The sequence below is a fragment of the Poeciliopsis prolifica genome, unplaced genomic scaffold (genome assembly GCF_027474105.1).
Source record: "Poeciliopsis prolifica strain line A6 unplaced genomic scaffold, Auburn_PproV2 SCAFFOLD076, whole genome shotgun sequence".
In the NCBI taxonomy this organism is placed as follows: Eukaryota; Metazoa; Chordata; class Actinopteri; order Cyprinodontiformes; family Poeciliidae; genus Poeciliopsis; species Poeciliopsis prolifica.
The window spans coordinates 1,322,639-1,335,759 of record NW_026562451.1 but is presented as its reverse complement, the minus strand read 5'-3'; the positions used below and the strand labels follow the sequence as shown (position 1 = coordinate 1,335,759).

Here is a 13,121-nt window from a genome sequence, read left to right as displayed (position 1 = left end):
ATGCTTTGGTGTTAGGCTATCAACACCAATGCAGACTGCCCCACCCGTCACCCCTCTCCTTTTGCACCTTATTTCTTGCTCTGTCTGTCACACACACATTCTCACTGACTGCGTACTTACGCAATTATTCCAGTTTAAATCAGGTCATACCACAACCCTTCGGTGTCCGTTCTCTGTGAGAGTGCCGCCATTGTCCCCACTAACTGACTGAGTCTGTGAGGAGAGTACACTTGACTTAATATTGACCCAATGTGGCGTGGTTTTGCAGATGGTTGACTGACAATGGACTATTGTTTAGTCCGAGCCGCCCCCTTTAAGTCGAACGTACAGTGTAGAGTCTCCTGCATTAAAGTTAAAATCAAATCAAAAAATTTTGATTTGATTAAAGTTAAACCTAACTTGGACTCCTAAAATCTCCTCTCTGATGACTTTGCTGTGAAATGCAGCATCTTTGGCTTTAAAAAATAGAGTAATTTAAAAGACAAGAAGGTCTATGTCCTGCATGTGAACTTTTCACTCATGTGCCAGTCTGTATCGTCCACCAGGAGGCTAGACTGGCCCGTGGAGCTTAACTAGACAAAGTTGCTGAGGGAGAGCCTTGTCCTTCTCCACTCTGCCGTGGCAGAATGGCTACCAGCCACCTGACAATTACCCCACCATGCCGGAGGGCAGTTTGGGAAGTCAAGGAGAAGTCGCACGCTGTTACGCCAGAGCAGACGGGAACAGCCTGTTGGTCTTTCAGTTTTTCGTGACTGGTTTAGGAGAAGCTTTTGGCGGGGGGGGAAGCTGGCAATCAAAAGAGGAGGGAAGAAGCAACAAGTTTAAGCTATTAATTTAGGTTTCCATCTGCAGTTGCTGCCAGTTATCAGAGTCAAGTGCTCCTTGTGCTGTGGGGACCAAGTGCATCTGGACTCCAAGTACCATCTTCATGAAATGGTTTCTAAATTAAATATTAAGAGGACAGTTCTTTCCATTTGGCATTTAATCCCAAAGCAGTCCGTTATTGTCTGGTCACAAAGATGGAGATAGCCCAACGGCAGCATTCCTGAAGCTTATAATTTAGCCATCTACAGACTTATATGAGCTGTAAGTAAATTTTGTTTATGAACAAACTGATGGCAGATACATTTACATGCTCCGTTCTCCTTTGTGATAGTTGGCTTTCTCTTGTACTCTCATCTCGGTCACACAGAAGATGTTTTTTTTTTAGCAAAGACCTTTTTGATAATAAGAGGCAGGCAGCACAATGACTTCCAGCAGCACCTCAATGCTACAGTACCGTATCACAATTAGCAGCGCTAAACGGGCCGTGCACACAAGTCCACTCCATCTCGTACGGAGCCTCATCCAGACCTCTCCGTTTTGTCTGACAAATCCCCCCATTGTTCCTCTGATGATGCTTTTCTTTCGTGGGAACCCTGGCTTGTCTTGTTGATTAGATCCCCTTTGTCTTCGTCTCCTGCAGTGGTTCCAGTCTGGATCATATGAAACCTCACTGTAGTGCTGGCTTTATGCCTTGGCGTGCCTTGTTTATTAAATGATGCTTTAGTTATATTCGGTAATAGGGAGTTTGTTACTGCTCCGGGCCATATGAGATGGTGTGTTAGGCAAAAATCAAAACATCTCAGTACTTTTAGTCACAACAGAACAATGTAGCTGCTTCTAATTGGTAGAACAAATTACTTATTATAGATATTCTAATGCTATCCTTTAAATTTAATTTAATTATGTAAATACTTTGTCCATAAACTTAAGTAGAAATATAGAAAAAAATTATAAAAATGTAATGGTGATTTTCAAGTTCCTGCAGAAAATATTTTACATAAGGAAGAAAAAAGTTAAGTTGCCTTCTAGTCAGCTGACTGGTAGTGTGCAGGAACAGGTGGGTAAGCGGGAGAACAGAACTAATTACTTCGACGTTTGTTAAGACTGTATTCCATAAAATGCTGAGTTTTCAAGGAAGGGGTATCTTTAATCTACCTAGTCAAAACATGGGTTTCATCCAAATCAGAAATTTGGGGGGATTTTGAGTTACCACAAAATATTGAATCACTTGAAATTCAAAAAAGGGTAAATTCACATAATCTCTGGCCCTTTTATATCCAAATTTTAAACTCAACATGTGAATGTTAGCTTGGAAATAATTTAAATTCCAAATGTAATTATTATTCAGTTTACACTTTGTAAGTTAAGAATTTTAAGAACCTGATTTCATTGGTACCCTCTTAATCTGACTTGAACTGTTCTAGATCTTGGAAAAACAGTCAGTCTTACTCAGTCCAGATGCCGAAAAACATCCCACACTTCTGAATTAGAAACCAACTTCGTCATTGGGTTGTTGCAGGATGGGTAGGCCATGTGGATGATAAAAACAGAATTAATCAGATGATGAGAAAGTTGTAGAAAACTGTCAGCAAAAAGTAAAAAGAAAACTTTTGATAAGATTATTATTCAAATTTATACATAAAAAATATGCATCCAAAATCTTTATCTGATTTTTATTTAATTCAAGTACTGCATCAAAATACATGTTATTATTTACGGAGCAAATAAAAGCTTGGAGCTTTTAATTTAGATGCATATAATAAGCAGAGAAAAATAATCTGACTATTCAGTTGCACCAATCCAAATTAAGAAAAAAAAATTACCTTTTTATCAGTGCATATAAAATTAAATTTGATAAGTAGTTAATACTTAATTCAGACAGGATATTATTAGGATAAAAGCTGAATATTTTGAAAACTATCCGAGATCAAAAACTTAGATCTCCTTAAATGCATTTCATTGTAAACGCTCTTATAACTTTCTGTGCTTCTGTGACGGCCAGGACCTTCTTATAAAGGAGTGTTCACTGGTTAAAAAGAAAAAAAAATATTGCTTATAAGCTCATTAATTTTTTTTACCCCCCAAATAGGAACCTCCTCCACAACAACCACCACCTCCTAAGGGTCTCTATATATATGGAAATGTTGGTAAGAATCTGCGTCTGTATTATGGCTAAATCGATAAAACAAATCATCTTTGTTGTTTTTTTTTTCTCTTTAATTTTGTTGTTATTTCTAAGTCATTATAATCTCCTTCTTTTTCCAATTGTGTGACCCTTTCAGGCTCAGGGAAGACCATGCTCATGGATTTGTTTTACTCCCATGTGGAAAACAGTTGCAAAAAGAGAGTCCATTTCAACAGCTTCATGTTGGATATCCATAAGAGTAAGCAGCGACTTCCCTTTTCTCATCACATTTTGACTTTCTGATTAATTTTTTTTTTCTTCTTAAGCTTATTGTGCATTGGCGAGCCTGTATTTATCCATCTGTTTGTCCCCGGGTTAATTGTCTGCCATTATCCGTCCAGGTGAAATTACAGCTTTACTCAGCGCCTTCAGTAGTTTCGGCTGTCGACGCAGGTGCGCTTTTAAGATTTTCCTGACATTTGTCTGCTGCTTAAAGGGATCCACCGCAGGAAACAAAGCCTACCGAAGCGAAGGCTAGGGGAAATGTTCAACTATGACCCCATATCTCCGGTTGCCATGGAGATCAGCAGTGAGATTTGCCTGTTGTGTTTTGATGAGTTTCAGGTGAGCAAGTGCATTACAGACATTGTTTTACAGTGTGTGTTGAGAGATAATGTGTTTGTTCTATAAGGCTTCTTAAGAAATTAACCAGACAATAACAACTAGAAACATTAATCTTTTACGTCAAGTCATTAAAAGATAAAAATAAAAAGCTATCAAAATGTAAAGAAAATAGTTGATTACCATCCTACTTAATGTGACAGTTGGAGCAAGGGGAACATTAATCAGAGCAGCGGCCAGGAGGCCCATCGCAACACTTTAGGAGATCGACAGTCATGCCTATAATAGGACAACTCTTATTAGTGCCTTCCACAAATCTGGTAGTCATAGAAAAGTCTTATTTGCAGTTTAAAAGCAATCTGTACAGAGAATGTCTCCAAAGTGATTGGGTAATAGATAGAGCCAAATTTGGAAATTGTTTTGACTTGAGAATGAGGCAGAGGTTCACCGTCCAGCAGGTCAACAACTTTAAACATGCGGCCAGAACTACAATGTAAATTTTGGGATCAAACTGTTTGTTAGAAAGTCTAGACATAGAACCAGGTAAATGTAAAAGCATTCCATCATATTCACATTATTTTTGTTTGATCACTATTTTCATGTTGTTGATTTTTTTTTTTTTTTTGGGATCTTTTCAACTTTGTGATTTTGGTCTTAACAAAAAAGGCAGAACTGGGGACACCTAGTGGTTGCTCATGAACATAGCAGAAATTTTACAAGGCACAGATGAAAGTTCTTCACAGTACATCCACCACACTTGAGAATTTTCACTTGTCTTTATATAGCTTTTATATATATGTCTTTGTGTACTTCAGTGTTTGCTTGCATAACTTCTATGTTTTTCTTGTGGGTTTAAAGAGCACCTTCAGTCATTAGGGATGCAGAAATTCTCATTATTCTATCCTTTGGTGTCAGACAAGAGAGCCTCAGCTGAAGCTTTCCCTATTCTCTGTGAGGTTGGTTAGTCATTCTGCTGCCGCAAATAAGAGTGCATATTTCTGTTTTTCATCAGCCGAGCCAAAAACACATCCTGCTCCTCTCAGTGATATCATTACAGTTAATATGGGGATAGGTCAGAGGTCACCCAAGGTGGAGTTGCTCCTTCTAATAACTCCATGTGTCTGCAAGGATCAAGAGCAGCTCCTTTTCATGCACTTTACGAGCCACAGCGCTGTTTGCACGCTGTCATTGATTTGTTTTGTTCGCCTTCGCCTGGCTTTGCAGTTTTCAGTTTGTCAACTGTTGCTACCAGTGAATGGAGGGGAAACAAGCAGACATGCGTTGTTTGGGATGCATAAACAAGAGGTTGAGAAAGTGTGTGTGTATGCATGTGTGTGGGTTTGGGGCCCGTACCAATCAGCATCCTCCTCCACTCAGCCATGCAAATGAGGCTCCGGGTATCAGTCGCGCTCTCCTACTTCCTTAAGTGAGTGGAGCTAGAAAGCGACTGGCGGTGGCGGGTCAGATGGATCTTATCCTCTTAAATGCTAATGACATTTCTCCATTCTCTTCATTAGCTCTGTGCCATTATCAGTAATTTGTAGCCCCCCCTCCCTCCTTTCTCTCGGGTTTCTCCTAATGAATACTCGCCCGTCGAGAGGTCCGAGATGGAAAGATGGGAAGACGGCGAGAGAGGAAGAGGAAGACGATGCTTGAACAGCATTGTCTTATGGTCTCTGTCACAGTGCAGCCTCCGTTGGTGAAATTACTCATAGGTTGTGTACATAAAGAGGTGTAACATCAAAAGAGGCTTCATTTGGCACCCGTGTGCCTCGCTGCAAACTGACACACTTGAGTAATTGGCTGCTCATTTAAATTTCGCCAACGACTAACCGCGATTGCACCATTATTTTTGTGCTCCACAAGTGCCACATCGTTCCCCCTCCACCCTTCTCATTCTGTGGGGATCCATTCTTTCTCCCCTTTCTCTCTCTACTCACCCAGCAATCAATATTGCCCCTCATACCGTGACCATGTTGAGGGCACATGAATAAACAAATCCATGCAGTATAAAAGGTCATTTTTAAATGATTCTTTTGAAATGAAAATAAAATCCTGTGGTCGCAGCAAACACAGGGGCCCCTTCAGAGAGACACAGAGCCTTGGCTTTCTGTTGATTCTCATTACGCTCACTCACAATCACTGGCTCGCGTGTGCACGCTCTAATTTGATGCCCTTAGCCACCTCTTCTCAGCAAAATCAAGGCTTTAACACAAATGTTAATCAAGTATTGGCAAGGGCAGTGGAGCTAATATGCAAAAGCAGAAGACTCTTCAGAGTATGAAAGGAGGCATATGCTGTGGGTATGGCAATCAGAAGTGCCTGTTATTTACAGGAAAAATAGGTAAGAGGAGAGGGCGGTGTAACGGACACCTGCTTGCTCATGTTGCAGGCCAGGGTCTGGATTCAGCGTCTTGAATAGCAGGAGTCTTCACAGAGTTATAAGAACTGTTCTTTGAGACTAGGAGTGTCTCAAAACCGCAAAGGGCACAGCAAACATGTCCGGGCCTGTCTGGCTGCACAGACACAGTCCAAATGAAAGGGCTTCATTCAAAATGCTATGTGTTACAGAAAAAAATAACACTGTGCATCACCCTGATCATGTATAGTGGCTTCACTGTAATATGGAGATGCTTTTAGGGAAGCTGGTTAGACTTTATGGGAAGAGGAGCTAAACAGGGCAAGCATGCCAGGAAGTCTGTTGGAGATCAGGGTATAAGTTCAACCACTCTAAACCTACTGCCAAAGCTACAGTGAAATTATTTGTATCAAATTCTATTCATGTGATAAAATAAACCCAGCCAAATTTTAAAAAGACTTGGTAAGACATAGAAATTGTTGCTGATAAATTCTTATTTATAAAGACAAACAGGTGAATACTTCTCTGGACTTTGACACGTGTTGGCTTCATATAAATTCCAAGTGATTTACTTTGAGGTTTGCAGTTGTAACAAAATATGAAAAAGCTCAAGAAGCAAAAAAACTTTTCATAATTTAGTGTATTGATAATTTTAAAACCAACTTCAGACAGCTTTGTCACTTTTAGAGAACCATTGTAAAATCTGACCTTTCTGCAGTTGGTTTTGCATAACTTCTTGTTCAGAAGCAGCAGCAGACTTTTTAAATCCTTTTTCTGATATTTGCTTTCTTTAATGTTAAAAATATCATATATGATGAGCCTCAAATATTTGCCATTTCAGAGTATTAAACCTATCTCTCTCTTTTGAGTTTCTGACAACTCAACTGTTTTTTAATCCTGAGATTAGAAAAATACCAGTTAGTGAAATAGCACATTACTTATTATCTAAAGATTAAGTAATTGTCTGTTTTTATAGATGTAAATGCAGCATTTCAATTGATTTTAATCACAATTGGCAACAAACTGATCTGACTTAATTAATTTTAGTCCATTTTGAACTCTCCTCAGCCAGTCATCATATTTAATCAAATGAGTTTAATACATGCTGCTTTGACTACTGGCCATCACACACTACCATGATTTCTCCCTTTATGGATGTTCAAAAGAGTAACATAGGTGGAAAAGGGAGAGATGAGAGAATAAGAACAAAAGTGAGAGCACTGGATTACTAATAGAAAGGTCAGAGCTCTTCATTTAACAGCCAGCGACTCATAAATGTCCTTGCGTCAGTGTTTTTCATCGACCTTTGTTCATTGAGGATTCATGGAAATGATGTAGATGAAAAAGGCAGCAGACAGTTGAATTGGGTTTATGTATTGTAACTTTGTGTGACCTTGTGTGTGTAGCTCACCCAACACAGAGACACACGTTTCATATTCTTTTATAAGACCCCCTCTTTGATAGAGGCTTTGTTTGCAATCATGACCCCTGCTCTGACTAATATTGCTCTGTTTTCATGCTTCTTTTCTTCTCCTGTTTTCGCTCTTGCATCCTGTCGCTCCCCTGTCTGCTCACTTGATCAGCTCAGATCTGCTGCTTTTCCTGTGCAGAAAATCGCTCTGTGACCATTTTGCAGTCAGTTCAAGTGGGTGAGGGGTGTGTGTGCATGAAAGTCTAAGCGGCCTTGATCGGATAAAAAGGACTGAATGAGAGCACCTGAGAGAGACTAATAAACATGAAGTGTTGACGACTTGATTTGACCTCAGATACATGCAAACACAAACATATACACGTGTGTGCGTGTGTGGGTGTGCGTGCGTGTGTGTGTGTGTGCGTGTGGCATGAAAAGGCAGACTGCACTGAACCTGAACACCGCTCTCCTCTCTGCTTTTCTTCTCTCAGGTGACTGATGTTGCTGATGCCATGATCCTGAAGCAGCTGTTTGAGGCACTGTTCAAAACCGGAGTGGTGGTGGTGGCCACCTCTAACAGACCCCCAGACGGTATGATAAAGTACATTTAACATGAGCTTGTAGACGTTCATTATCTATGTTTAGGCATTATTTGTAAATAAGTGGTCATGGTATGAATTCACATGTTGTTTATAAAATCTTTAATCCTATTCAAGTAGAAATTAGACTTTAATCTCATGTTTTTCATGCTGCTACTTAATTTATTTTTATATTCTGCAAATGTTGCTGCTGTATCCCTAAAAGAGCAGTATTTAGTTTCTTAAATACTATGCAGATGCTCTGTCATGCTCTGTCTCCACTTGTCCTGTTTCTTTTTGATACCTGTGAAGTAACTAATAAGCAATCTAGCCTAAAAACAAGGTCGTCCTCTGTTTTTCTTTACAGTTTTGATTTTGAAACTGTTTTAATATGAGAAAAAATCTCATTTGAAGTTGGCCTTTCTCCAGCCATTAGCTCAGTTAAGTGAGGGAATAAGTCTATTTTTTGTAAGTTACAGTTAGCGTTTTTCTACTACAGGTAATTACTGTTGGTAACAACTTTATAGCCTAGTTCAAACAACCACCTTGTAGTATACACTTGCACATTGCAAAGATTTTTACATTTTAACTTACAAAGTAGGTATGTAAGCATGCTACAAAAAAAAAAAAAAAATTGGTTCAAATACATTCTGTACTTGTTGGCTAAGCATTATAATAAATGATGGTGAAGGTCCAAGCTCAGATCCATGATGATTTTTTAAAATCATTTTATTGTCTTAGAGGTGAATTTATGTAGAATAATGTGCTGGTTTTCTGTGATCTATGACCTCCGAGTATGAAAACTAAATCTTACTCCCACCAGCAAATTTTCCTCCACAACTTTACAGAAGTGCCGACTTGTCTCCTTTGAACGTTGTTACACCTGCAGTCACCTGGCACAAGGGAATCTAGCGAACAGTGATTTATTTTATCATATATACTTTTTTCCAACAATTTTTAACAGTGTTAATAATTTATTCCTATGTCTAAAATGAAAAATTAGCATTTTCCACAAAGTATATTCACTGGCTGACTTTTCATATTGAGAGAATGATTGCATTGTGATTTTCTTCGTCATCTTTCATAGATCCTAATGCAGATGTCCCTTTTTAGTCACAGTTTCTATTGAAACACCAGCAATCTGAGCAGTGACTGAGTCTGTGCCATCTGGGCCCATAAACACAAAAGGCACTCAGATCTTTTCTCTCTACCATTTTAAAACAAAACCAGCATCAGCTGGCCATGTTTAGTATTTTTTTAGATGTGTCACAGAGCTTGATTGGAAGTTAATTGCTGAATTATGCCATGCTTTGCACCTGGTCGATGCATTGTGTTTGTCCACTAATTTATTCAGGTCATATATTTAATTTGTCACCTCCCTTTATGTCCACAATTTGAATTTATATTATAGCAGTTCAAATAATGTCCAACAAGAGATGTTTGGGCTTGTACTGAAGCACTCCTCAGTCTGCACTTTTCTCAGCTGGTATATTTAAAATTAGCATGCACTATATAGGTTCTGTCATCCACTCATGTGTCCAAAGTATCTATTTGGACATAGGACAAAAAGCACAGTAGCATTAAAACTACAAATATTGCAATGACTATATCAGTTGCAGTGTGTCCCTATTCTTTTTTTATTCTTTCCTTTTTGACCTTTGCTGTTTTGTGCATTGTCATCTGTGTGTCATCTGCTGTCATGGGACTCTGTCCTGCTGGCTAAAAAAGTCACAGTAGTATGTAAAATTAACAGTCGGAATACATTAGCCAACAAATATTGCAGTCCTTTGTGATATGAGTATTGCACCCACTGATCTTGCTCTGATGATATATTCATGATGTAAAGTGCAGCCCTGGTTTTATCCACAATTCCACCCAACTTCTACTGAAATCATTCATTACCAAAAAAATAAATAAAAATGCAGTCAAATTTAATTCAAATTATAAAACACAATTATATTTAGTTGAGCAATTAGTTTCACTGCGTTAATGACCTTGAGATTTGCTAACATGGAAGAATTGACTTAGGGGTACTGTATACGAGAAGGAATAACAAGCATTACATTATGGCTAAAGGAAGCCATAACTTCATTACTGGTTAAAACAAAGACATGTCTTGTAAACAGAATCCCTACTAACCAGTGTTGCAGTTGCATAAGCAATGAAACAAAAAGTTTTGTAAGTTTTTTCAAGTTTCAATCCAAAGAGTCCATTGAACATTTTGATCCATGCTTATTATTTACATCTGAAATATTCTTTGTTCTCCTTTCTTCCATCAGTATCAATAATCAAGCCATCAATTAATGTTTAACTTGCCTTTGAAAGTATTAGTTAAGTAGTCTTCTAATATGCATTGCTCCAACAAGAATCAATTACTATTATATGATCACACCAACTGCTTTCTTCTTTACAGCAATTCATCACAAATTTAGGGGCGGGACACCTGATACATCTGGAAAGATTGCTGTCTCTTAAAAGCCTTTGAAGTTGCATTTACAGCCAGTTCCAGTAAGAATTAGCAAGACGGTGATCAAGGTGGAGATAAATACATGATGTGCTGTCTGTCGCCTCTCTTTCTTTGGGGAGATGTTGATGTCTCAGAGCCTCTAAGTGAAGTGGGTGGCAGCAAGATGGCTCTCCTATACAAAGGCGCACATCTCTGATATTTGCCAGCTATTAAGAACAAAGCGCCAAAGCAGGCAAACTTGAGAGAGAGCCTACTTGGTATTAATTACAAGGTTAATGGAGCACTGAAAGCTGAGAGAAACAACTGGGCTTCAAAGGCATACATTTTCTATCTTTATTGATGTGGAGATTCAGGCATCAAAAAGCCCCTGAATGAGTACAGGAAGGGAATTTAGTGAGTTTCTTTCTTTTTGTTTTTGATTTGAAGAAGTTCAGTGGATACAAGAGTTGGATGAATAAATTAAATATTCATTTGACATCATCATCATTGCCAATGAAAACAGATCACGATATTTTTGGCACATGTAGATAAAAATTTTGCACCTATTAAAGGGTGATGGGAAAATATAGTTTTCTTAGAGCCAGAAAACCTAAAAATCTTAAGTTTTAAACAAAGTATTTAGGAAAATGCCAAACTGATATGAGGTTGCTTACTCATGGCACGGAAAGATATTTAGTGAGCACTGAAGCTACAAAGATAATCTATGCAGCAAATCTAGACAGTCTATAATGAAAGGCCAAATTTCTGTTATCCCAACAAAAAGTTCTTTGTTGGAAACACTTTTTGATCCATTTAAGTTGTGTAATCTAGGATTTAAAAGAAGTGAACAATCAAAAACTTCAAGAAACAGCCGAACCACAAATGTGACCTAAAATTTTGTTTGTGAGCATAAAGTTTCAGTTAAGCAAATCTTTCTTTATATCTGCAGGTCACATTAAATCAAAAACTGCTTTCCTGCTGTCATCTGACTTCCTGTCCATTCTTTATATTTGTAGCATTAATTTAAAGTGATGTTTAGGTGGTCAACTCCCCACACATGCACAGCCAAAGTTCGAGAAGTGTGACATTTTATTCTCAATGTATTTTATAATTTTGGAAATAAAAATGTGCTTATCATGAGCTGGAATCCTGAACATGACGAAACATTGTAAAAGGGCATATGTTTATTGAAATATGTTTTATATTAGATTACAGATCATGCTAAAACCTTATGACACCTTGCATGCTTCTGCTTGCTTTCTAAATCTTACTTGTTGAATGGCTTAATGTTTTTTTTAGGAGGACATTAGCTTTCTTGCTGATGAGCATCGGAAAATCAATGCCAGGAACAAAAATCTCAAAATCTCACTAATTAACACATCATGCATTCTCTAATTAATCAATACGGCAGAAGTCATATTTACTGCGCAGACGGCAGAGCTGTATTGATCTTTGATATTTTTTTCCCAATAAACTTTGTCAACAAAGCAAGTTAATTGAGGCCCAAAATATTGATTTCTATTATTTTAACCCTAATAGTCATGTCTCATTCATGTCATCGATTCATCAGTGCAGGAGTTATAAAGTGAGGTTTATTTATTATGTGAGGTTAGACTGTAGCCCAACATCAGTGTTTGTTTGCATTTGTTAAGTCTCACCGTGTGTGCCTCACTCTGTGTCTTTGTGCCTGTTTGTTGTGTGCATCCCTATCTGTTTTATCTGTCTATCCAGGATGCTACTTCAGATCTAATTTGTTCCAGCCGAGCTAATTGAAACCTCTATTCAGCCAGCCGCTGTGGACATTGTCCGCGCTGAAAAGGCGACGGTCCTTTCTCTCGCCACCATTGTTTGGGAATATAATGAATTTTATGTTGCTACCGCTGCCGGTGCAGAAATCCATTTTTCTCCCCCTGCCCGGTCCCGCCATCCCTTTTGTCGTGCCTCCCCACCCATCCTTCAGTTCATCAATAGCCAATTTATCTGCCAATCTGTATTGAGGGAATGACATTATTAGGAGGCTAAACAGCAGCTCTCATGCAAGCCCTTCCCTCCTCTTTCAGATCTGTACAAAAACGGACTTCAGAGGGACACCTTCCTACCTTTCATCGACGTGCTAAAGGTAGAGACAAAGTCACCTCTGTCTCGCTCTTGTCTTTTTAATTTATTCATTTGTTTATTACACACACCTACCCTACACACCTTACACATGTGTCTCTGTTCCCGCTGTGAATGTCCTGATGCGTGTTGTGGTTTGATGTTCTCTGCTTCCTGGATGCCTTGCACGGCGTCACAAAGCTGTCTTTGATCATGCCAGTGCACACTGAAACACTCACATAGAGGAGGAGAGAGGGAGAGAGATGGGACAGGTAATGTGAATGGGTGAACGAGCTGAGTGAGTGACTCACACACTCCTTGCATTTCAAAAGTAGGGGATAAGAGAGAGGACAAAAAAGGAGAGAGTGAGGCGACAGCTAGCCATTTCTATTAAAACAAATCTACTTTGCAATTTAAGCAGGTCGCATCATTATCCTGCCTGCATATGAAATGATCATTGATGTGTTTGGAGTGATCATGATCATAAATAATTGCATAATAACTTGTTGTCATGCATTTTGCAACAGAGGAGGGTAGCATTCTTACACTTTTTATTGGTATTTAGTCTACAGTGTGATTACTGGCAAAGGGATGGCTTTAAAATCATCTTTCTTCAGAGTGGAGATGCAACAGTTAGAGCTTTGGGGTCAATATCCAAACTC

General features: G+C 38.7%; 1 protein-coding gene across 1 annotated transcript in view; it reads left to right on the top strand.

Moving 5' to 3' along the window:
* afg1lb (AFG1 like ATPase b) overlaps positions 1 to 13,121 on the top strand; it is a 29,936-nt gene that overhangs the window by 2,357 nt on the left and 14,458 nt on the right. Inside the window, exons 3-7 of the mRNA XM_055021493.1 lie at positions 2,915 to 2,972; positions 3,108 to 3,209; positions 3,447 to 3,574; positions 7,833 to 7,932; positions 12,426 to 12,484. Of these exons, the coding sequence (XP_054877468.1) occupies positions 2,915 to 2,972; positions 3,108 to 3,209; positions 3,447 to 3,574; positions 7,833 to 7,932; positions 12,426 to 12,484 (447 nt within the window). The remainder of the gene's footprint in view (positions 1 to 2,914; positions 2,973 to 3,107; positions 3,210 to 3,446; positions 3,575 to 7,832; positions 7,933 to 12,425; positions 12,485 to 13,121) is intronic.